The 27037-nt window shown below is 36.6% G+C and overlaps 1 protein-coding gene across 2 annotated transcripts in view; it reads left to right on the top strand.

The window, feature by feature from the left end:
- The first annotated feature begins 2080 nt into the window (after positions 1 to 2080).
- The window catches only part of ABCB11 (ATP binding cassette subfamily B member 11), a 93400-nt gene continuing 68443 nt past the window's right edge, over positions 2081 to 27037 (top strand). The window contains exons 1-6 of one of the 2 annotated variants that reach the window (XM_079131855.1): positions 2081 to 2183; positions 2486 to 2591; positions 14093 to 14195; positions 15495 to 15516; positions 17817 to 17865; positions 18608 to 18846. In XM_079131855.1, coding sequence (XP_078987981.1) covers positions 14120 to 14195; positions 15495 to 15516; positions 17817 to 17865; positions 18608 to 18846 — 386 coding nt within the window. In that variant the 5' untranslated portion in view covers positions 2081 to 2183; positions 2486 to 2591; positions 14093 to 14119. Of the gene's footprint in view, positions 2592 to 14092; positions 14196 to 15494; positions 15517 to 17816; positions 17866 to 18607; positions 18847 to 27037 lie in introns of both variants that reach the window. The other variant, XM_079131854.1, reaches the window with a different exon arrangement.

Here is a 27037-nt window from a genome sequence, read left to right as displayed (position 1 = left end):
GCAAGATCACACCACTGACACCATCTCTGACTGTTCTCACCTTTGCTTTCTCCACTCCGGCTAAGTTGACTTGTTCCTTAAACATACCAGCTGTCTCCTGCCCAGAGCTCTTGTGCTTGCTGTTCCCCTAGATGCCCGTGTACTTGCTCTTTCACATGCCTGGGGTCATTCCTCACATATCGCCATTTCAGTGAGCGCCTCCCTGCACGCACGTTCCCTGATGCACCCCTTCCCTGCAAGGCTTGTCTCCAAGCATGGACCTCCTTCAGACATGAGATGTTTTACTTCTCTACTCTCTACCCACTGCCCCCTTCCTGCAACAGAATGTAAGATTCCTGAGGGCAGAGATTCTCATCTGCTTGACTCATTCCTGTATCCCACAGGTTACAGCAGTGCTAGAAAGAGAGCCGATGTTTTAATGGGATGACCACACGGACCACAGCTCTTCCTGTTTTCAGACCCTCTGCCATAAAGAAGCCCGACTGAAGCAAATTAGGAACCATGAGCTTGCTATTCATACTACCAGGCCACCGTGGAGGCCAGAGCAAAGGAGCAGAGAAGACTCTATAAACCCTCCTAGTGGTTCTGGAAAGTTCCCTGCTCTGTCCTCACTGTTCTACAAGATGAGGTGAATGAAGTCTTGCAATGTTGATTTCAGCTCTTGAACTCTAGGTTTTATTTTCCCTTAGGTCTGCATGCCATGTGAAAAGACAAATCTAGGAATATAAGGACCAATGAGCAGCTGACCTTGGGCTTGAGTTGATGGTTTTCTCCTGAGCATTTTTATTCTTTAGCTGTTGTAAATAACCTCACCACAACAAAGGTAGATACAACAAAGGTAGATACAGTCATCTCTCCATCAAAGCTACAACTCCAGCTGGGTGCAGGGTTGCATACCTGTGATCCCAGTGACTTGGGAGGCTGAGGCAGGAGGATTGCAAGTTTGAGGCCAGCCTCAGCAACTTAGCAAGGCCCAAAGCAACTTAGTGAGATCCTATCTCAAAATGAAAAAAATTTTTAAAGGGCTGTGGATGTGACTCAGTGGTAAAGTGACTCTGAGTTCAACCCTGAGTACGAAAACAAAAGCAAAAACACCTTACAGCTGTGCTGCTGCTCTTTTGGTCTTGTGTGAAACAAAGTTCTCATTCCTAGGTCTGAATTGGTGCCAAGCCAATGCTATTTTGTTTGCATGGTTTCAGAAGTCAACCTATCCCAGGGTTTCCTTTCCCAAACTAGTTCTAATAACGGAATCTCTAGAAATCTTGTTTTCCTTTGCTAACCTTCATAACTTGAGATTTTAATATACAAATATAATGACATACACAATTTGGAGTTAAGTCATTTATGTATATATTTAAATCTGTTTAAATATACATATAAAAATATTTACAAAATATACATAGTTTTTTTCTAGTAGTAACAACTGTATTTGATGCTGAATTTTAAAGAAAAATTTATGATGGGCAACTTAAAATTGAGAAAACTTGACCTTATAGCTTATTTTTTGCAAACTGTGACACAGGTCTATCAACTGCATTTCAAAGCACGGGCCAAAAGGTCAGCACAGGGTGTTCATTTGCTCCCTATCTTCTGATTGTAAGACCTTAGCTGGATTACTTAATCTCTCTGTGCTTTGGTGTTTTTCCTCAGTATTAAATGGAAGTAATGACGATGTGTCTAATTCCTAGGGTTGTCAAGAAGCTCAGATAGGCCAATAAAAATAAAACCCTTCAACTACCAGGTACACATCAAGGGCTGGACCAGCATGGACTGGTCCATTAGTTCTGATTGGAAGACTTTGCTCAGGAAAGGAGGGGGATTAATAAATACAGCATTTTGAGGAAAGTGGAAAGATTAACAAGAAGAAAGGAAGTGATGTGGGCAGTACAAGCCCCTGGAAAGGCTCTATGAATGTATTTGACTTGAGTTTTTGTTAAAACTTTTTTTAAAAAAATGATTAATTTCTACCTGTAGGGCTGCATCTAGTAGGCAGAGCTGGAGGGAGGTTATTGATTGTTCAGAACAAGGTGCAAGGGTCATCTGCGGACTCAGAGTTTTGAGCAAAAGGTATTTGCAGGTTATCAGTCTCCATGAGACTTTGGGGCTAGGTCTGGAACATCAGGGGCCCACAACCTAAGGGTTTTCTGAAGGTCATCTTTCAAATTGAGAAAAAACATTCAAAGGTATTTTTGTCTGTTAAATTTTAAAGCAACTTTTCAAAACTAAGGGTCTGTCTTTCAAGGGCCTCTGAAAGACAGAGAGAGAGGAGTGTTGGGCATGGCCAGAATCACAGGGCTCTCACGTGGTACTTCCCAAAGACTTTGACACCCTCAGAGGGGTTTCCAGGTTGACTTTAGGTTTGGGGTTATTGCTTTGCATGTGTTTGACCTTCATGTGAAGAAGTCACTGAACTGTGCTTACTCTGGCCTTTGGGGCATTGACCTACAACAAATAGATAATACTCTCAAGCTTGAATTCTGTTCAGAGCTTTATTATGATGAAAACTGAAGCGGGAAAGGATTGCAAAGCTCTTTGACTGTCCACAGTGGAGTCCATTGATTCTTCTAGCTCCATCAAGTTCACATTCATAGGTAAGTGACTTACTCTTGTTACAGCATCTGAAGACCATGTTCTTCAAGTCCATTCCCTTTAAGTGTTACTTTGTTGGATATTGTGTTTCTGATTTACTCAAGGTTGGCCTACTGTTGTGTGACAAACAATACTAAATGCATGGATAGACTAATGCATTAATGATTCCATGTTTTATGTAATCCAGGTGATTGGGTTGCTCTCAGTGCTTATTTTATGTATCAATTCTCTTAGGAAGTGTGTGTGTGTGTGTGTGTGTGTGTGTGTGTGTGTGTGTGTGTGTTGCAAATGAGTGCATAGATTAAATTATCTGCCTAAAGTAAAAATGCCAATGAACTTTTTAAACATAACTTTATGAAAACACAATTCTGTTTGTAATGATAATCACAAAGTCTCAAGCTTTATCACAGTAAATTTTTGAAACGTATAAATTTGATCATATTCTTTGCTTGCCTAAAAGCTTCGAGTAGCTTCCATAGGCCTTGGGTTGAGACCCCAAGATCCCCATGATAAGGATCATGAAGTCCTAGGAATCAAGCAGCTGCATCCCCCAGAGCTGTCCCATTGGCTTTCCCCAGACTCACTGACACCTGCTGCTCTGTCTCAGGCTATGTTTGCAAGGTGCTCTTCACCATCTGGGACACTCTTCCTTCTCCTCTCCTCTTGACTACCTTGACCTCATCTTCAGGGTTTCCTGCTAAACGCACTTGCTCCAGAGCCTCCCTCAACCCTCTAGACAATCAGTTCCACTACTAAAGGGACCGGGAGATGTTTGTGTGTCCCCTTTATCCTCAGCCATTATACCTGTACTTTCCTATATATCATCTGTCTTCCCTGCCACACCATAAGCTCCATGAGGGTACAGTTGGTTGGAAAGCTGGTGTTCCAGGTAATATTTAAGTTGAGTAAATCACATCCTTGAGGGTTTTTCTCTGGGCTTCCAGCTGTTCTGAACTGACCTTGTAGTACAGGAATGGGAGGACTCACAATACAGGAGTATTTTCTTTTTAAAAAAATTTTTTTTCCCAGATGGGCATTTTTTTAAAATTTATTTTTATTGTACACAGATGGGCATTTTTTTATTTGTTATTTTTAGATATATGTGACAGTATCTGTGTATTTTGACATTTTGTACATACATGGAGTAAAACTTATTCTAATTAGGATCTCATTCTTGTGGTTTCACATGATGTGAGGTTACACTTGTCATGCATTCATATATGAACATACGAAAGATGTCCAGTCCATTCTACTGTCTTTCCTAGTCCCATCCTCTCTCCCATCCCTTCATTCCCCTTTGTCTAATCCAATGAACTTCTATTCTTCCCTCCCTGACCCCTTTTTTGTGTTTTAGCATCAGGGAATCAGAGAGAACATTTGACCTTTGGTTTTTTGGGATTGGTTTAGTTCACTTAGCATGATAATCTTCAGTTCCATTCATTTACTGGCAAATGCCATAATTTCATTCTTCTTTATGGCTGAGTAATAATCCATTGTGTACATATACAACATTTTCTTTATCCATCCTATGTTGAAGGGTACCCAGGTTGGTTTCATAGCTTAGCTATTTTGAATTGAGCTGCTATAAACATTGATACGGCTGTATCACTATAGTATGTTGATTTTAAGACCTTTGGTATAAACCAAGGAGTGGGATAGCTGGGTCAAATCGTGATTCCATTCCAAGTTTTCTGAGGAATCTCCATACTGCTTTCCAGAATGGTTGCACCAATTTGCAATCCCACCAGCAATGTATGAGTGTGCCTTTTCCCCTACATCCTTAATAACATTTATTGTTATTTGTATTGATGATAATTACCATTTGGACTGGAGTGAGAAGGAATCTCAGTATAGTTTTAATTTGCATTTCTCTTACTGCTAGAGATGTTGAACATTTTCTCATATGTTTGTTGACCATTTATATTTCTTCTTCTGTGAAGTACCTGTTCAATTCCTTTCCCAATTTATTGATTGGGTTATTTATTTTTTGATGTTAAGTTTTTTTTTTTTTTTGACTTCTTTATATAGCCTGGAGATTAATGCTTTATCTGAGGTGCAGGTGGCAAAGATCTTCTCCCATTCTGTAGGTTCTTTCTTTGCTTTCTTCATTATTTCCTTTTTCATGAAGAAGCTTTTTAGTTTGGTATCATTCACTTTATTGATTCTTGATTTTACTTCTTGCGCTTTAGGAGTCTTGTTGAGGAAGTCCATTCCTAAGCTGATGTGATAGAGTTGGGCCTACATTTTCTTCTAGTAGGCGTGGGGTCTCTGTGTAGGTCTTTGATCCACTTTGAGTTGAGCTTTGTGCAGGGTGAGAGATAGGGATTCAATTTCATTCTGCTACGTATGGATTTCCAGTTTTCCCAACACCATTTGTTGAAAAGGCTATCTTTTCTCCAGTATGTTCTTGGCACCTTTGACTAGTATGAGATAACTGTATTTATGTGGGTTTGTATTACAGGAATATTTTCTGTAAAAGGCTAGATAGTAAATATTTTAGGCATTGGGGAGAGGGAGGGTTATAGTTTCTGTCACAGCTACTCAGTAACTGTAGCACAAAAGCACCCAAAGGCAACATGAAAATACCTGCACATGATAACTGTCTTCCAATAACACTGTATTAAAAAACAAAAAGGGGAAGTGGGCAGAATGCCCCCATTGTAGTAGAATCCTTTAACCTGGAAGGATTTCAGTCCCCAGAGACCTTTTCTCAGTCCTCACTTTCTCTCTCTCTCTCCCTTCCACTCCTCTTGCAATACCAAGAGCCGATGGCTAGTGCTGACACCAGACTTTGGTCATTCAGCACGTTCATCTGTTGTTCTAGGCTGGTATTTTCAGCAAATCACTCCAGCAGCCTTGGCGATAGTGAGGTGCACTTAGGAAAGTGGAGGGCACTGACATTTTGTACCCCCTGGATCTTTGCTTTGCACCTGGAATGACACCTGGCATGTGCTGCCTCCAGCTGTGACAGCCCCAAGTCTCCTATGGTACCATTCACTTGAGCCATTTTCTGTAGGCTGTCGATGTCCCAAGTTTTCTCAGGTGACACATTCAGATGCTGGCCTCTGTCCCTTCTCTCTCCTGCCTGGCAGTGATCCTGTAGAACTCTGCTGCTAATGTTCAAAGGTGGAAAAATTGTTGATATGTCCACCAGTAGTGGCTAGGAGACTGGCTCGCAGTGTGCATTTCTGTGTTGATAAGATTATTTTATCAAGAGAAAACTTCAACCTGGATAGATAAACAGGATCTCATATGGTAGACAGGTTCTAGACCTCATGTTCTTTAGTAGAGAGGAACCTGGTGTTGGTGTAACCAATTAAAATTTCATGGGGCATTCCACCATTAGGTAGCCAAAGTCTGCCAACCAGTGCTTAGAAATCTTAATTTCTTACTTGGAACTCCTAGATTTCCTGAAGTTTACTGGAAGACAGATTTTTCTGAAAGATCCTGAAAATTTCTAATCTCTTCCCAAGAGATTTTGGGAAGATGATATTTAAGTTGGGGAAGATTAAAATAACTTAATATGAAAAAATACAGATTGAAAACAAAATAACATTGTCTTATTTTTAGTTCTCAATTGTTTTATTATTGGTTAGAGTAAATTATTGTAAATTATTAAACTGGGCTCAGTGGCATACAATTATAATACCAGTGAATCAGGAAGCTGAGGCAGGAGGATTGCAAGTTTGAGGCTGGCCTCACCAATTTAGTGAGACCCGAAGCAACTATTATGGTTTAGACGTGCTGTCCCCCAAAAGCTCATGTGTGAGACAGTTTGGAAGATATATGATTGGTTTATAGCCTTAACCTAATTAGTGAATTGATCCCTGATGGGGTTAACTGAGTGGTAACTGGAGGGAGGAGGGACGTGGCTGGAGGAAGTGGTTCATTGGTGGTGTGGCTATGGGGTATATACTTTGTATCTGGTGAGTGGAGTCTCTCTGCTCTGCTCTCTGATTGGCATGTGAGCTGCTTCCCTGTCACACTCTTCCACCATGATGTTCTGCCTCACCTCGAGCCCTGAGGAATGGAGTTGGTTTTCTATGGACTGAGACCTCTGAAACTGTGAGCCCTCAATTAAACTCTTCCTCCTCTACAGTTGTTCTGGTCAGGTCCTTTAGTCACAGCAGGGAAAAAGCTGACTAAAACAGCAACTTAGCAAGACTCTGTCTTAAAAAATGAAAAAGGGCTGGGGATGTAGCTCATTGGGTAAAGCACCCAACCCCAGTGCCAAAGAATAAAAATAAATTTGAAAAAAAGAAGTTCTGATTATATCTTCCTACAAGGGATGAGACCCAGAACAAATTGTGAGCCTAGATGCTAATAAATTATAAATATCAGTTAAGAGAGTAAAATTAGATGACATTACAATTGCTTGTATTGATAAAGAAAAAGAAAATACTATGACACTCTTAAATCATAAAAATACCAATCAAGGAGGAGACTACTCTCAAGGCCTTGGAAAAAAATCTACTTATCACTGAAAACTAGATTTCTACTGTGTTTCCAGGGTTTTGGAGACTAACAGAAATATTCTCCAGTATCTGCTACTGAAGTTTCTCAGGATATCTCTAAGAAAAAGGAAATTAGCCAGTAGGTAAAAACATGGTCTGATTCTATATCAGGGTTTCATTTCTTCATTTATAATGATATGAGGCAACTCATCTAACATCCAATTCTGAAGGCATTACCTTTTCTGGAAGACATCACAAGCAAAGACTTTGTTCACTCTTTCTATGAATTTTGGTTTTTCATTGTATTCTCCCAAACTTAGTGTTATAAAATTCCCAGTGTCTTTGTGACATGCAAGAGATTGGCATTTTTAGCACAATGACCTTAAAAGTCATCATTACCATTGCTGAGCTGCCCAGTGTTAAGGGCACTAACTTCCATTCCTGATTGAGCAACTGATACATACCTCCAGTCTTGGGAAGCACATGTCTTTTGAAGTCTAGCTCCTTGTTATGTCAAATGGGAACAGGACTACAAAGTTCAGAGGGATGCTAAAAGAGAAAACAAATGAAAGAATGGCCCCTGGAATTTTGTAGCTGGCCTTGCGCTCACAGCTCAGCTGAGTGATTCTCTTCTTAGACATAAGCAATCTCATAGTATACCAACCTCAGACAAAGTTACTCCAAGCCCATGATAAAATGAGACAACACAAGAGGCCAGTTCATAATCATGTCTAAGCAGAGACAAAATCAAAGCCACAGAATACCCAGCATGAATCACTGCTATTTCTTTACCCAATCATAAAATCATTCTAGCTTTTTTCAAACACCTTCACTAGAGCAAACTCTCAGTTCCTTAGACACCTCCTGATATGGTCTCACAGAAGCCTAAAATAGATTTGTTCTGATACCCTCTTACAGGAGACTAAAAGCGCCCCTCGGTCTGCCACACTGGTTTCCTCTTCATAATGGGCTATGAGTAACAAATCAACTCGTTTAACTGTATCTGTGTCCCTGATGGCCTTTGGTTGAAGGATATTGATGATGCTACGGGCATGGAAAGCTATGCTTTCCATGAATTTTCATCTTTGAGAATGTCATTTTTTAATACTAACATAGATCATTACAAAAATCATTTGTAAGGATGTGCAGAAAGAAGCAAACTGTAAGCAGGTGACACCTGATATATGGAATTGCTGAAGGAATAGAGAGGGACAGCGGCAAGGAGGCTGGTAGATCAGCTTCCCCTGAGTTGCTCAGATTTGCTGCAGCTAACCCCAAAGGACAGGGTGGCGGAGGGCGCCAGGCTCTGGGTCTCTAAGTTTTGAGAGGCGAAGTCAGAACTTCAAGTTGAATGAAACTTGAATTCAACTTGAATGAAACTTCAAGTCAGAAGTTTCATTTCATTTTCACATCAATGCTGGAAGGTGGATTTTTCCACTCTCTGATTTGAAAGGTGGAGAATTCCAGATCTGGAGAGAAATTAGAAATCATTCCCAACAACACGGAGTGAAACAACAAGCAGCATCAGGATCAGTGAGGCTCCAAAGTTCATGGGCAGGACACAACACCACTGGTCTCCAAATACTGCTAAATATTTGCACAACTGTGGAAAGCAACTTTTTAAAATGGAGGACTAAGCTAGGAAAAAAACCAATCAGACTGAATTTTTAAAAAGTATGTCTTGTTTTAAAATTAGGAAATGCAGTATCACAATTATGTTGCTTTGTTATCTTCTCATAATTAAAGAGTTTCTTTGCTTTTTGGGAAAAAAAAAAAGTCAGTTAAAACTTCAGAAACAATACAACCAGCAACCCTTTTAATCCGTGAATGTAGGACTGCTATATTCAACACATTGTGTTCTTGAATAAAAGAATTATGAATTTGATTCTTTTAGTATTTTTTGAATGACTTCATTGATATTTCTTACTCTGCTTCTTAACTTTTTATGCCATATTGATAATACATATCCTTGAAATATAATGAGAAAGGTACTTTGCATCTGTGTCTTCCTCCCCCAAATACATAATCCCACCTACTAGTGAGAGAAACATCGGGCAATCTGATGGGCCATTCTACAAAATAAATGCTCAGTATTCATCAAAACTTTCAAGATCATTGAAAACAGGATATTGTCACAACCAGAAGTTACTTAAGGAGATATGATGACTTAGGTAGTGTGGAAAATTTGGTGTCCCAATTTGGCATTCCAGATAGAATCCATGAACAGACAAAGGAAGTAGGTGAAAATTCAGGGCATTTGAATAAATAGTGCCCTTTTGTTAATAATGATGTATTGGTATTCGTTCATTCCAAATGCACCATACTCTTAATGTAGGATGTTAATACCTAGGTGTGGCATACACGGGAACTCTGAATTATCTTCATGATTTTCCATAAATCTCAAAGTGCTCTAATTTTTTTCATTAAAATAGTTATCAGGGTTTGTAAAACAAATTATTTTTTGTTGTAAATGTTTTAAAACGATGGAGAAAATTTAATAAACAATGTTACCTCCCTCCAACTTTATCATATTTTAACATTATGCTATTCTTGCTGGAACTCTTTTGCGGTACTGGGGATTGAACCCAGGACCTTGTGCTTGTAAGGGAAGCACTCTACCAACTGAACTATGTCTCCAGTCCTGGAAGTCTTTCTTTTAAAAGATATTAAAATATTCAGGTACAGTTCAGGGTTTCTCTGAAGTCCTCCCTATTATTATATTATTATATTATTTTATTATTATTATTTCTTTCCCTCAGACATGACCACCATTATTAATTCAGTGCTTATAATTTTTAGGCAAGTGTTTATATTTCTATTGCACATCCATAAGCATTATAAATACTGATTTGAAGGTAATTTTTTTTTTCAGGTAAATGGGACTATATCACTTGGAAATTTTGTTTAAATTTGTGCATGTTGAGATTTATTAATGCTAAATTGCTGATTTTAATAACTAGATAGTATTCTATTGCATGTACCTTCCACAAGTTATTGAGTCATTCTCTTGTACATTTATATTTTCTTCAAGTTTTTTTTTGTTCCAGGTAACATTGCAATGTATATCACTGCATGCATCTTACGAGTTTAAAGTTTGGCTCTAATGCTTATTAAGTTGTGTTCTTGAGCATGTAACATAATCCCTTCATAGTTCAGTGTCCATATCTGGAAAATGGAGATAGTAATAGTTCCCATTTCTGGAGGTGTTTGTGAAGATTTAAAGTCACAGCATACATAAAGAATTTAGATCAGTGTCTGATGCATACTAAATGCTATTTCACCGTTAACTATTTTCTTTTAAAATTATTAGTGAAAATGCATTTTTGGATATTTCCAAATTGTTCCCCAAAGTCATTCAACAATTTATGTTCTCATTTACTCTATATGTCAGGACTCCTCTATATCTTCACAACACTTTGTATACTGAATATTTAATTCAGGTTTTAGTTCTCATTGTTGATCATTACCCAACATTGTATTCACTGAAGTTGCAAAATAATGATGCTTGTATAGATTTTCAAAAACTAGGAACGGATATTGATTTTTACTGAATACTGTTTTGTATCTATTAAAAGGATCAACTTTTTTACCTTAAATAATCATTGTATTCCCCAAATCAATGTTGCTTCATTATATTTTTTCACAAACTGCTGTTATAATAAATGTATGTAATTTAGCATTTTAAAATCGCTTTTGAAAAATAATTATAAGCCTATTCTTTCCTTCTAACATCCTTTTTTGTTCTGATATCAAGATTAAACTTGCTTTATAAAATGTATTGAGTCACTTTTCCTATTTCTCTTCAGCAAAACAAATTATATAGTACTAGAATAAACTACTCTTTGAATTTTCTGTAAAATTTGCTTGTAGTGTTATCTAACACTTCTATTTTGGGCGATTATAGACTTTTGGATATTGAATCAATATTGAGTTAATAATTAGTTTTTAATTTATCTACTACTTTCTGGATAATTTTTGATAATTCATATTTTTTTTCAGAAAATTAATCTTATCACAGTTTTCAAATTTACGACCCTAATGTTACTCATGGCATTTGCTTATGCTTTGAAGACTTTGTATTTGTTGTTTTATCTTTTCACTTTCTGTTAATGTCTATTTGTGATTCATCTTTCCTTTTTTGAACAGTCTTGTTGAGTTTTGTCTGTTATTTATTTATTTCAAGGAGCAGCTTTTGAATTGGTCTATCCTTTGTACTATGTTTTTAAAATTTTATTTCTTATTTTATTAATTGTGCTTTTCTTTTCTTCTTTCTTTTTGGTACTAGGGATAGAGCCCAGGGCTGCACGCTTGCAAATGCTCTTATCAATGATCCTCAGATAGCCTCTTAATCTGGCTTTCTAAGCATCTTGATGAGAATGGCATTCATCAGTCTTTTAAAAAGTAAAATTCATTAACATTTACAAAAAAATCTTTAAGTGTATTTTAGCTGCAGCCTACAAGATTTAAAAATTTTTTGATGTTGATAGATCTTTATTTTATTCATTTATTTATGTATCGTGCTGAGAATCTAACCAGTTGTATTTTTATTATCATGATTTCAGTATTTTCCAAATTTTGTTGTGATTCCATCTTTAACACGTAATTATTTAATTTTGTATTTTATTTTTAATATACACATAATTTTACTAAATACATATATTTGTGTGTATTTTACTAGTATCTAATCTTTTGTTTCTTATTTAATTGCATTGTTAATAGAATATATTATCTTTAATAGCTATATGCAGAAATATATTGTTACATGTAGAAATTTGTGATGGTTTATTAATGCCCACATTTTACAAATATGCCAAATGTACCTTAAATGTATTTCTTGGTTGCTTCTTCCATATATTGATGTTAAATAAAAACTTTTTAAAAATTATATAGTTCTTAGATTTTTGTCCGTTTGACATTAGTTGCCAATAATGACATGTTTAAAGCTTCTATTGTGATTGTTGACTAATTTGTTGTGTTAGGTGGTTATATATTTACAATCCAAAGATTAGTTGGATTGTAACTTTCATTATTACACATCCCTATTTATCATCATTATTGCTTTGAACATGAATTATAATTTTATATTATATAAAAGCTTTGAGAAATCAGCATTTTCATGATATATTTTTATATTTATTAATTTTCAACCATTCTTTTTGATTTTATATTGTGCCTTTTATAATTGGTACATATCTGAATTTTTAAACATTCAATGACATGTTTTTAATAGCCTATTGAGAACATCATTTACATATCACGAAGTTCACTTGTCCAAAGTGTACAATTCAGTGGTTTTCAGTATGTTGACAGGGTTGTGTAACCTTCCCCATCATCCAATTTTAGAACATTCTCATCACCCCCAAAGAAACCTGTATCTGTTGCCAGTCACTGCTCAGGCCCCTCTGCTTCCACCCCAGCCCCAGGCAACCACTTACTTTCCGTCTCTATACATTGGTCATCCTGGACATTTCACATGCAGGAGTGGAATCATGTAATATGTGGCTTTTTTGTGACTGATATATCTTGTTGATTCTTGTGCTACTTTTTTTGATTCTTCTATTTCATGACTCCCTTCTGGATAATTTTTTCTTTCTGCTAAGGATATCCTCTAACAGCCCTCTTGTGCTGGGTTTGAATATCTAGAAATGTGCCAAATGATTTTTTGACTCTGTATAAATTCTAGGTTAAAGGTTCTTTTTCATCAGCATTTTGAAGATGCTACACCACTGCCTTCTAGTGTCTGATGAGAAACTGCTGTCACTCTTTTATTTCCAGTTCCATATTACACTTGTCCATTTCATGGTTTTTAAGATAATTTTTTGGCATTTATTCTTTCCTATTTTAATGTAATATTATCAAGTTTTGATTGATTTTTGTTTATCCTTCTTTTAGAAAATTCCCAGCAATTATTTCTTTAATTATGATTGTGATTCCATCTTTAACATATAATTATTTAATTCTGTCCTTCTTATTGTCATTCTCTAGTCTCTTCTTCTGAGATTCCAATTAGATGAGGTTACAAGGTTTTACAACCCTACCTTCATCTCTTTTGTCTGCACCTATTATCTGTGTGTGTGTGTGTGTGTGTGTGAGAGAGAGAGATATGCATATCACTGTCTCTTCATATAACCTCCATGGGTCTGCATTTCATCTTAAGAAATAACTCCCCAGGCAAGGATGGACAGCAGTTTCATCAGTTCTTCTCATCAGTGCGGGACCATGATGGCCTTTGGCTCCAAGTGGAGAGGTGGTCACCAATCCCCTGTTTGGAGTGGGGCAAACAGCCCCTTCAGGAGCTAACCTCCTCTATTGTTGTCTGCATCTAGACACCAAGGCGAAAATACCAGCTGTGTCTCTGCTCTGTTTTCTTTTTGGTACTTCTCTTCCATTTCTGGAGTTGTTTGTTTTTATAGATTTGAGTCTGTATTTAAAAATATATATATATTCTCCATCCTTGCTACATGTTTGAAGCAGAGATAATAAAGCAAAAACTCTATGCTAAGTCTGAAGTTCTGGAGTAGTCCTGGAATTCTAATCCTGCATCCTTTACACACTGGTTTCCACTGTGAATATGACTAACATAACTCTCTAGACATTTATTCAGAGACTGTCCTCTTCCTTCTCAGTCCCAGCTGGAATTGCATTTACATAGGAGTCCTGAAGGCTATCCAGTGGTGTGTAGGAATCATTCCTCAACTACATTGGACTCAAGAATGTCACCAGTTGGTTTGCCCTTCTTACAGTTTTTCTGTTAACTCATTAAAAATAAATGTAGATAAGCAGAAATAACAAATAAATTTAAAAAATCATCTATCCACTAACTAGAGAAAGTCATTACCAATGATTTCAGTTTCTCTTTCCTTAAAATTAGGCTCTTTTACTGAGTTATTAGCCAATAACTGCTAATTAAAAATCTGCTTTTGTTTGAGATTGATTAGTGAAGTGTAGTTCTTGAATCAAATTATTCTTTTTTTTTTTTTTTTTTCCCATCTACTTTGGTTAAAAAACAGTGCAGAGATGGTAGTTGTAATCATTCTTTTATTTTGTAGGATTGTTGACTGCAGATTGCAGCTACCATGTCTGACTCGGTAATTCTTCGCAGCGTGAAGAAATTTGGAGAGGAGAATCATGTTTTTGAGTCAGATGGGTCTTGTAAGTGGTCTTTTTCTCTCATTGTTTTTGTACAAAGAGAGGTGAACACAACAGGGGAAGGAAGTAACCACAAATATGGGACAAGCTAGTGAAGTTTAAAAGACCGGAGACAATTAGCAACGTATAGAACTGTTATTGGGCGTGGAATCTTACACACAATCCTGTGGTTCCCTCAGGAATCGTGGGACAGGAAGTGTGAAAGCTTAGGTAAGAGCACAAAAGTGTGGGTGAGTGAGGGGATGCCTCTCCCACAAATCCTCTGCTGGGTAGAGTAGGGTTGTTTTGGGCTGGTTGTTACCGTTACCTTGAACTCCGTGCAGTTATCATTGATTGTGGCCGTGACAGAGCCATCAGTTCCTGAGTGCCAACCTGTGAGGGAAGCTGCACTGAGACTGCTGGCCCCAAGCAGATTACGCGGGAGGGGCCTGTAGTTCCAGTACCTGGCATGTTGTCAGCACAGATCATTCTAAGCTATTCTATTTTTAAATCCTGTGATTTTACATTTTACAAATGAATAAACTGAGACCTGGATAACTTCTTAAAAACTTGACTAAGTTCATATGAGTAATAATTAATGGAGCCATAAATCTAATCCGGTTCTGTGTGATTCTCAAGCCATAGATATTACCCTGTATCTACACTATAAACTGTGTAGATTCTAAATAATGAAATTAAAATGTCTGGGGAGCCAGGATGTGCTGTCCCACAGTGATGAACCACAAACGCCCAGGATTCCTTTCTGGTGACTTCCTTGCACCCATGACCCTGAACCCCCACTTTTACATTTTACCCTGTAGTGCTGTGACCTGTGGTGGGGAAGATTCTATGTGGTTTAATCTCATGCCTTCTACTGACATGGAAGTGTCAATGAGATCTTATTATCTAGTTAAATTGTCATCTATTAAGCAGGTGAATTCTGTTTCTAAAGAACCAAGTAATAAATAAATAGTCATTTTATTTTGTAATTAAAAAATCAGATTTTCTTCAGCTAATCTAGGAATTGTTGGTTTCCATTTGCTTTCAGAAAATATAAATAATTATATCCTGGAGAAAAAACCAGAAATGTAGTCAAGGCAGCAGTCTTGAACCTGAAAAAGTCTGTCTGTCTATCTATCTATCAATCTTCTCTTCTCTGCCTTTGTTTGAGATTGAAAAAGAGAAAAGACAAATAATCAGTTTGTAATTTTTATCAAATAAAAGAATGTTATAGGAAAGTTTTCCCAGATCAAAATTATTAATAACTTTGTTGCATTTTGTCATTATTATTGACTTTGTTATGCATTGTTTTTATCCTAACAGATAACAATGATAAGAAATCAAGGTAAGTGACTATTTCAATGATGCAACTTCTTTACTAAGAACTTCTTTTCATGCACATCATACTTACTATAAAATGATATATATATAAAATCCATTTTCTCCTTTAAACACTGCTATAATTTGATTTTAAAAAAACTTCTGGAATATCCCTTCTGCATTAGATCCAAATCTCCCCTGGCTATCCAGGAATACCACAGAACTCCTGGCCTAAGTGGGCAGAAGAAAAGTTGGATAAGTATGATTTCATAGACACTAAGAAATATCCAAACCCTAAATTCTTCCCATAGGCAAATAGTAGAAAACTAAAATTTAATCATTAGATATTTTTCCTTAGCTTATGAGTTTAAATTCTCATAAATCAATGGTCAACTAATTACCACTGTTTGGTGTGTAGGCAGGATTAGAGGGGGTCTAATTTAGAAGGCAGAGGAGAGGCACCAGGGGAGTTCCTGACCGAGGTGGTGGAAAGGGAAGGACTTTCAGTATCTATGAAATCTTAAGTCTTCTCCATAGCAGTGGGAGGCAATGCAAGTGGCAAGGTTAGCTCTGGTCCTCCAAGAAACACACTTCACTTGCTGGTTGAAAAAGAGGAAATGGTGGGAATGTTGATGAGTGGCAATGAAAAGATGAGTAGGAAGTGGAGTGAGTTCTTTTCTTTTTAAAGAAAGTGAATATAGAATGTGAAGATCACAGTAAAAGTTTGACAAAGCTTCTGAGAGGAACTAGAGTGATCTGTAGAGGGATGAAGTTCAGCATCAAGGGGCAAGATGGACAGCATGTGTCCATTCACTCACTCATTTCACAAATCCTAATTGAATGTCTGTAAGGTATTAGTCACTATTATAGGTGCTAAGGATACAGCAAAGATCAAAATAGGCAAAAACCTTTGCATTGCAGGATGGTAGTTTAGAAAGAGCAAATAAACACCATAAATAAACAGAACACATAGCATGGTAGTTAGGGATAACCTATCACTTACTTTCTGAGAGAAAAAAAAGTAAACCTAGAAATGAAGATATGAAATGGTATGTATGAGTGAGGGAGACAGTTGAAAATTTAAAGACCTTGGCCAGGGAAGGCCTTGTTGTGGTGACGTTGGAGGGAATGACTGAAGGATATAAGGGTAGCTATTCATGTAGGTATCTGAAGAAAGAATATTTTAGGAGAGAGAATAGCAAATATAAACATCCAGAGGTGGGAAGACACTTGGCATGAATAAAATTGAGCAAGAGGTCAGGTGACTGGAGTACTAAAATTGAAATATAGTAGGAGACAAGATCAGAGAGCTGATGGGAACAGATCATGGCCTTGGATGAGCTCTAAGGATTTAAGATTCTACCCTGGGTTGAAAGGGAAGATTAGGGCAGCCAAGGGATGGGCATGACATGCATTGACTTTAGTTCACATGTGGTGAAGTGGTCTCTAGCAGGCCCAGCAGCAGCCTTGCTTAAGAAGGGGAGGAGTAAATAGCAGGATGGAGGTGGAGATGGACTTGAAGGAATCGACTGAGGGTGATGTTGAGAGCGTGGTTGAAATGCCAGGCAGTGGGACTTGGGACACACGGGGAAGGAAGCAAAATCTTGATGGGGGTTGGTGATTGTAAGTACCTGGAATATTTAAGGGACTGCAGAACTAATTGAGTTTGACCAATAGCTGTGGAAGGAGGTAAAAAGTGAGAAAATAAGATGTATGAGCAGCTACAGAGTGCCAGTGGAGTTAAATATGTCAGAGGTACTGGTTCCAAGGTTTAGGGTGTGTACGTGGAATGGGTGACTCCAGGGAAGTGGAGATCCTTGGAGCTGAGGCTTGACCTTATGAGAAAGGACATGAATGACAACACTAAGGAAATTCAATCTTATAGAAATTATGGGAGTGTCCTCAAATTTTCCATTATACCACTAAGCACTATTTAATGGGATTGTCAAAATTTTAAGTGCTAAAAGGAAGCTTTAACACCAGCTCATCCAACCACTTCGATTTATCCACAAGAAAATGAAGGCATCAATAAGTCCAGGGTCCTGACTGAAGGCAAATGGTTTATTTGTTAGTATAATTGGGAGCACTGAGGCCATTTTTACTTTCTCTCAAGACCTTTCAAAAAAACCTCGGAGATGGATCTCTACTGAAATCTCTTGAAGAATGAAAGGTTATTTTTAACATAACCAGATTTTACCAGAATTTCCTAATCAGTGGGGATTTTTTTTTTTTCTTGTGAAAGAATGGCTCATAAAAATACTACCTGGGGAGAATTTCTCATTGTTTTGGAAAAGATGATCTTTAAACTCCTATTTTTCTTCTCAGGTTACAAGATAAGAAAGGTGAAGGCACCCAAGTTGGCTTTTTTCAACTGGTAATAATTGGCTTCTTTCAACTGGTAATACAACTGTGATGATTTAGGGTTTGCCCTGGTGAATTGTTCAGACCCTGGAGGAAGTGCTACCTCTTTAGTCATATTGGCAGAGATAACTCATGCAGTCATAAGCTTTACCTATACGGTAGCATGCTGAGTAGTGACTAGAAACATGTTACCAATTAAACACATAAATCCTGTCCAACAAATCAGCAAAATCTCCTGGGAAATAATCACTGAACTCACAGTTATCATTTTAGTAAGGAAAGTCATCACAGTAACCACATCATATATATTTATTCTTATGACAAGTCTTTTGAAATTTTAAAACTTAGGTATTTACCTGAATTTGCACAGGATGGAGGCATTTCTAGTCAGTTCTATGAGTCAATTTGTGCCATTGCTGCATGTGCCATGTGGTAGATCTATCTGGCCATGGCATCTGCAATGGGGACTAGTTTCACCTTAAGCTGCAGATGAGTAGCAGAACATTAGAGTCAGCTCTTCAGGTAAAGAGAATGAATTCAGTGATTAGGAAAAAAAGAGACTCAAGTGTTAAATAATTGATGTAGTTTATTTTGATATGATTAGTGTGAACTCTGCTGCTCAATTAAGATGAATCCCATAAAATTTGGTATTGAGTCTACTTACTAGAATCTAGTAACTAAAATTAAGTAGTCCTCCTTCCTTTCCTACATTTTATCCATAGGTGATCCCTAACTCTAACCCTTTCTTTTTCAAGTTTCGATTTTCTTCATCAACTGACATTTGGCTGATGTTGGTGGGAAGTTTATGTGCATTTCTTCATGGAATAGTACAGCCAGGCATAGCTTTCATGTTTGGTGCAATAACTGATGTTTTCATTGACTATCAAATTGAAATTCAAGAACTCAAGATTCCAGGAAGAGCATGTGTGAATAACACCATAGTATGGCTCAACAGTTCCCTCAACCAGAATGTGACAAATGGAACACGTTGTGGGTAGGCTATTTCTTTTTTTTTATTTTCTTACATCTTAAATGATAATTCAAAATGTATGAAAGGGTCACTGTTGGCTGATGGGGAGTGGCATCTAACACAGAACAGACACATAAATTTGCCCACATTTCTAGAAATTACTTCCCCCGTGAAGTTCTTTCCAACTTACCAGCTTCTAAATTAAAAACTTTACGGAAACAAAATTGGAAATTGCTTTTCAAATACAGTGGTAAAGGTTAACCATTTTGTTGACTGGGTACTTGAATATGACACTATCAATACTTAACTGCCACAAGCGAGGAGAATTTCATTAGTGTCTCAAATCCAAGAGCACCCCCCAACTCCCTTTTGCCACTTAGCTTTGGGACTGTGGATAATAATTGACGTGATCCCAAGCCTCCTCTCTATAATGGGACTATCATGAGCATGCTACATTAGCTGGACTAGAGGGTCACTGGCCTAAGTAGTGGAGTGTCCATGGAAGAGTGGTGTGGTGCTGTGAGTGGAAGGTAGTTCTGCAGCAACAGCCAGAACTCAAGCCAGGTGCAGACACTGTGCTACTGTTCTCTTTGTGATAAGCCTGACAGGCCACCTTGTAATCAGTGAGTCAATAGTGCACGTGGCTGACTCATTGTCACAGCATGGACTTTGCAGCCTACCTCATGCTGCCTCAGGTTCAGAACACACTCATTTGCACGTATGAATCCATATTCAGGTTCAAGGATTGAGGGCAGGGCACACCCTGCCTCGACAGACACAGAGTGGCTCCCTCAAAAGAATTTGTTTCTCATCTTCACTTTTGAAATTTTCTACAGGCTTGATTCAGACCATGAGTAAGTGTTTCTAAATTACTAATACTCTTCAGTGATTTATCTACTTGGAGGGTTTTTCATTCACTCACTTATTCAACCAAAATCTTTGGAATACCAACTCTGTACCAGGAAACTGTGGAAGCATCCAGGACACAGTTACCTTAGGAGCGGGTCCTTATCTTGGAGAATTTAGGTCTAACTAGCCATATCATCATTCAATCATTCATAAATATGTAGTTTCAGACTAGTTTTTTTGCTACAATAGCAAAAAAGCACAAGATAACACACAATGGGTAGAACACACCTATTCATATGAAATAAACTTGCTAGTGTCTAAATATATATGTTTTCTTTTCTAAATTTTGAAGTTTCTTTCCATCTGAAAGTTTAGAGCAGTTTGAATAACAGAAATTGAGTGCAATGACAGCCTTTTTAAACTCTTATTTCTGTTGGAGGACAGAAATGAACTACTTTTTACAGAGTGGTATGGCCACAAAATGTGAAGTTGATCTCTCTCCCTATGTATGATGTAAATTGACTCAAGCCATTAATAGCATTAATAAATTAACTATCATGAAGATATTTTTCAAGGGAAAAGTTCTGTGAATATATCCTATAATGCCTTAAAAATTGAAAGTAAATTCTTGATTTAAAAATTTTTTTTTTCCTGGTACTGGGGATTGAGCACAGGGCTTTTTACATGTTAGGCAAGCACGCCTCCATTGTCCTACAATCCCAGCTCCAGAAAATAAATGTGTAAGACCTCAAAATTTGAGACATTTCCATGATCAGTGTTCATAAATATTTGTTGGATGAACTAAAGAATGAATCTACATTTCATGTTTGCATCCCAGGCATCTGTTAGAAAGGAATTCTCTGTGGCTCATGCTCCTTTTATTCATTCTTACTGTGTCATGTGCCTGAAGATGAGCCAATATTGACAACTGGGAGTTTTCAGCAGAACATTGGCTTTGGCTGAGTCCACATGATACCAAGCATGTAAATGAACATTTGCCCTTTACTTTTTAGAAAATTTCATACAGATATCTGAAACTGTGTAACAGTTCATACAGATATCTGAAACTTAAGCCATTGGGTTACCAGGAGCTCTGACAAATTAAATACTTTAATTGTGAGTTATTATGTTCACTAACATGAGTGCTATTTCTTGTATTTCTGAATAACATGTTTGTTCAGCTTTTATGTACTAAGATCACTGTGAAAATGGAGTTCGGTGGGACAAAGGACAAGGGAAACGACATTTTCCATCTGTAAATAGTTAATATGACTCAAAGTTATCCAATTTCTTTTCAAGTTTCTTGGAAAAAACATATCATTAAAGATACAATTTCTCCATGTATAATAGTAGAGGTATTAGTCTTGGAATCTATAAGACAACTCAATAATTTTAACAACATAAGCATGAATGCATAATGGTAGGAGCTAGTTTTGCTCTTCTTTATATCATTTTCCACATCTCTTATAATCTGTTGAATGGAATTTTTAATCTAAATTCTTATAATGACTTTCAGTGAATGACACTGATAAGGATTATAGAACATCAGGCTCCTCATTAGCTTATCAGAACTTCTGCTCAAAATAGTAAATAAAGTTAAAAAAAATGAAAGTGGATGAAAGAATGGGAAATTAAAATACCATAATGCAATTTTCTTCTATACAATTAGAGTATAAAGAAATGGAAGCAACAAAGTCTTTTTAACTCAATCATGGAAGAAGCATAGTGTAATTTCTGTCATATTCTATTGGTCACATAGATCAATTCCAATACAGTTATGGGGACACTTTATAAGAATGTGAATACTTAGAAGAATCTCGGGGGCTCCTTTGGAGGCTAACCCTTGCAACCGCTGGGAAACCCTGTTCTCACTTTCCCTAGCTATGGATGCCTTAAGGTGGTAATCTGAGGCTGTACTTTCACTTGCATTTCAGTCTATTTTCTTAGTAATGTACATTCAATTAGTCATGTAAGCACTACTTTGAAGTTAGATGCTTTAAAACCACAAACTTAAAAGTAACTTTGAGATATGAGATACAATTCGAGGCGCTTGCCTAGCATGTGTGAGGCACTGGGTTTGATTTTCAGCACCACATATAAATAAATGAATAAAATAAATGTCTACCAACATCTAAAAATATTTTAAAAAAAGATGTGAGATATAATTCATATACCAAAAAATTCAACCAATTAAAATGTGCAATACAATGGTTTTAAGTATATTCACAGAGTTGTGCATCCATTTCCACAATTTTAAAACATTTTCATTACCACAAAAAGAAATCTTATACCCCTTACCTATCACTCCCCAGATCCCCATCTATATCATTCTCAGGTAACACTAATCTTTCTCTCCCTATAGATTTGTTTATTCTGGACATTTTCTATAAATAAAATCATATAATATGTGGTCTTTTGTGTGCAACTGGCTCCTTTAAAGTAGAAAAATGTTTTCAAATTTTATCCGTGTTGCAGCATGGACCAGTATGTCATTTATTTTTATTGTTGAATAAACATATGAATATAATATGTTTTATATGTCCATTTATCAGTTGATGGGTATTCGAGTTGTTTCCACTCTTTGGTATTGCAAATAATGCTGCTATGAACATTTATGTGAAAATTTTTGTGCACATTTGTTTTCATTTCTGTTAGTTAAATACCTAAGAACTGAATTGCTGGGTCATGTGGTAACTATTCATTTAATCATTGGAAGAACCATGTTCCAAAGTGGCTATACCATTTGCATTCTCCCTAATGGTATATGAGGGTCCCAATTTTTTCACATCTTCATTCACATTTGTTATTTGTTATCTGTATTTTGATAATATCTCTAGGAGGCTGAAAAATGGCTCCCAAATATACCCAATAACTCGGCCTTAATCCCTGGAACCTGTGAATATTACCTTATATAGAAATGGAGTCAATGAAGATGTGATTAAGGATCTTGGGATAGATTAAATCAGCCTGAATTATGCAGGTGGACTCTAAATGCTTTTAACATAGCATTAAATAGTTGCTTTTAACAGGATGATCACCAAGAGAAAGGCAGAGAAAAATTTGACTATAGGGAGAAGAGGAGAGGCAGGATGACTATAAAGAGTGGAATGATGTCACAGTCAAGGAGTGTCAGTTGATACCAAAAGCTAGAAAAGGCAAAGAAGAGAGCCTTTGGAGGTAGCACAACTCTGACATAACTTGTTTTTGGTTCAGTGAAGCTGACTTCTGATTTCTGTTTTCCAAAAATAGAAGGGAATAACTTTTCTCTTGTGGACATATATTGACACAAGTCATCAAATTTGTGGTAATTTGTTACAGCAGTCATAGGAAACTGATATACAATAACTATCTTAGTGAGGGTGAAGTAGTATCTCATTGTGGTTTTCATTTGCACTTCCCTAAAGGCTAGTGATGTTGAACATCTCTTTAGGTGCTTATTTGCCATATTGATATCATCTTTGGAAACATGCCTATTTAGATACTTTGCCCTGTTTAAAATTGGTTTATGTCTTTTTATTATTGAGTCATAAGAGTTCTTTATATGTTCTAGAGACAAGTCTCTTACCAAATACATGATTTTTAGAAGACTCCTCTCATCCTTTGGGTTGTCTTCAATCTCTTGGTGTTGATCTTCTAAGTTTTAAATTTTGGTGACATCTACTTCATCTTTTTTCCTTTTGTGATTTTGTTACTTTCACTTTTGGCATCATATCTAAGAAACCATTGTCAAATCCAAGGTCGCAAAGACTTAAAGCTATATTTTCTTTTAGGGGTTTTATAGTTTTGATCTTACATTTAGATCTATGATTCATTTTGAGTAAATGTTGCTGTATGACGTGAGGTAGGGGTCCCCCACCATTCCTTTCCACATAGTCAGTTATCCCACTGTGGTTTTTTGAAAGACTCCTTTCTTGTTTTCTTTCCTCCCCTTTCCTTCTTGCACACTTCCTTCTCCTTCCCTCCCTTGCTCTCCCTCCCTCCCTCTTTTACTCCCTCCCATTCTTCCTTCTTTACAATTGAATAGTCTCAGAACCCTTGTCAAAATCAATGTACTATGAACATAAGGGTTTATTTCGGAGCTCTGACTTCTATGCCATCCATCTTTATACTTATCTTCATGCCAGTAGCGTGCTGTTTTTCTTACTACGACTTTATAGCAAGTTTTGAAATCAAGACGTGTGAGTCTACTTTTTTCTTCCTTTTCAAGATTGTTTTGTGCATTCTGGGTTTCTTGGATTTTCATGTGAATTTGAGGATCAGTGTGTTTAAATTTTTAAAAAATATTTTTAGTTGTAGATGGACACACAAACTTTATTGTACTTATTCTTCAAGTATACAAAACATTGTTATTAATTAAAAGCATTTTGTTGTACATAGAAGTCTTGAACTTACTCCTTCTAACTGAAATTTTATATCCTTTGAGCCACATCTCCCAATTTCCCCACTCCCAATTTCTGATCACCACCATTTTACCTGCTACTGAGTTCAACTTTTCTTAGATTCTACATGTAACTGAGATTATGTGTTAATTGTCTTTCTGTGCACAGCCTAGTTCATTTACCAAATGTTCTCCAGGGATATTCATGTTGTTGTGAGTGACAGGATTTCCTTGTGTTTTTTTTTTTTTTTTTTTTTTAGTGAATAGTATTCATACATATATGCCACATTTTCTTCATTGATCCATTGTTTGACACTTAGGTCGATTAAAATTTTATAGATACAAGATCACTTTAAAATTTATATGAAAAGAGAAAAGAACTAAAGTAACTAAGACAGTTTTTTTTTTAATAAGGAATAATAAAATGGGAGGAATCTATCTACCCAAGGTATATTATGTAACTACTGTAATCAAGACTATATGCTATTAACAGAAGGCAGTCATATGTATCAGTGGAATGGAACAGAGAGCTCAGAAATAGATCCACACACTTATGTCTGATTTTTGACAAAGGTAGAAAAAGCAGTTCATTGGAGTAAAGATAAACTTCTTATCACATGATAGTCAAGCAATTGGACATTCATAGTTCAAAAAAATGAAACCATATGAAAGTTAGCTCAAGAAGATCATGGACAGATATTTTAAAAATTGTCAATTTTTAGAAAAAATATGTAGGAGATCATTTCATGCTCTAGGACTAACCAAAGAGCTCTTAGACTTGAAATCTAAAGCACAACCCAAAAAGGAAAAATTGATACTTTCCATTAAGGATTTCACATTAAAATTAAAAACCTTTGTTCTGTAAAAGACCCTTTTAGGAGGGCAAAAAGACAAGTAATAGGCTGGAAGACATATTTGCCAATTATATATCCTACGAAAAGACGAGTCTAGAATACAAAAAGAATTTTCAAAACTCAGTGTTAAAAGCAACCAAACTCCAATTAAAGATGGGAAAAAGGACCTTTTACTATGGCAAATGAGCACATGAAAAAAATGTTCAATAATATTATTAATTAGGGAAAAATAAAATAAAAATAATATATCACCATACAGCTATTAGAATGGCTAAAATAAAAAATAGTGAAAATTCTGAATGAGGATGATGAATATGGGGGGAATGGGATCACTCGTATGTTGCTGGTGGGAATGTAAGCTGTATATGGAAAATGGTTTGGTAATTTTTTTAAGGAACTAGACCTGCAACTACCACATGGCCTAGCATTTCTACTCTTGGGGATTTATCTCAGAGAACGGAAGCTTATGTTTTCATTTAAAGCTTGTACACAAATGTTCATAGTGACTTTATTTGTAATAGGCAAAAACTAGAAACAACCCAATTATCTTCTAATGGGTAATGAAAAAGAGTGAACTTTTGATGGTGAAAGTCATTAATAGGCGTTCATCATCAGTAGTTGATAAAAGTCCAAAAACTAGACTCAGTATATAAAAGGCAATATCAAAAGTTGCATGCTGTATGACTCCATTTTTAAAACAGTCTTGAAATAGCAAAGTTACAGCAATGGGGAAGAGACTGGTGATAGTCAGTGGTTAAGGAGGGAATGGGGACTGGGTGGAAGTATATGTAGGTCTAAAGGAGGCACCTGAGGATGCCTTGTGTCAAGGGAGCCCAGCAATTCCTACTGTTTGTCTTCTTATTGGTTTTTCTTATAGATTTGTCCTGTTGTTCCAGAAACTTCCTCAAGTCAACTTTTAGGCCCAAATAACCTTTTCTTCCCAGGATGGTATAGAAGTGAGTTAACCACAGACTTTAGGAGCACCTCAGGAGTAAAAGCAATCAGCTACGCATACTCTTATCTGCACCAGCCAGCAGTGGTAGAGCTCTCGTGGACCTGGTTCCAAGACGTCCCAGAGCTGGGTTGGTGCCCTATACTCTCAGTCCATGGGTTTTAACTGGAAGCTGCATTTTTATAGCAGACACCTCCTCACCACTGCGAATCTAAATAAAAGTTTTTGACGAATGCTCACAGCTTTGTTTTTGGATACCCACATTTCCCTTCACAACCCAAACACTAAGAGCACTAACTTATGTATACATTAGAAAGCTTTGCTCATTGTACGTGTGATACAGGGATACTTAAGCTTTTATGTGAGTCTGTGATTGTGAATATTCATTTGTAAGTTTGTCATTTTCCAGGTCTTGTTATTTTGCAGGGTTGCCCCTAGTTATCTTAAAAGTCTGGAGATGCGATTAGCATTTTACCTGATTTGAAGATTGTCAGAGGGGTTGACCATGGCAGTTATTTTCTTCTTCATTACTTTTTTAAATGTCAAAGCAAAATCGAGGCATTTACTGATTATCTACTTTATATAGATATTGTACCATACTTTGGGAAGTGTGCCTAAGCACTATAAACCCAGTCTTTTCCCTCAAGTAGTTTGCAATTTACTAGCAAGACAAATATAAATATACTCAATATAAATATATTTAATAAGGTGAAGGAAAGCAAAATGTAATTTCTTTTTCTCTCTCATTGTTACAGTCTTACCAAACTTCCAACTCCAATTCTAGAAATTCAAATCAAGAACATATTCTAGATTTGAGAGATGGAAGAGCTAGGGTTACTTAGCCCTTCCCTGTTAAGGAGGAAAAAAAAAAAAAAATATATATATATATATATATATATATATTTGTCTTCAGTAGCGTATTACTGCCAGATGGCAATAAAACATATGAAATATTAAATGAATTATATTACACTATTTGGTCTGAGTTCTCTAAGGGGAGATAACAATTCAAGTTCAAGTCACAAGAAGAAAGCCTGATAGAGAACAGGAATGGTGCAGGGTGAGCATCCATACTAAAGATGCTGCTTCTGCTTTTTTAAAGAAATTATCTGTCATTTAACTTGTCTTAAAGGGTCAGGGTGGTCACCAACCAATATGTTGATTTTCTTTTCTTTTCTTTTT

This window comes from Sciurus vulgaris (assembly GCF_902686455.1).
Source record: "Sciurus vulgaris genome assembly, chromosome: 3".
NCBI classification, from domain to species: Eukaryota; Metazoa; Chordata; class Mammalia; order Rodentia; family Sciuridae; genus Sciurus; species Sciurus vulgaris.
This window is presented reverse-complemented; position numbering and strand designations above follow the sequence as displayed.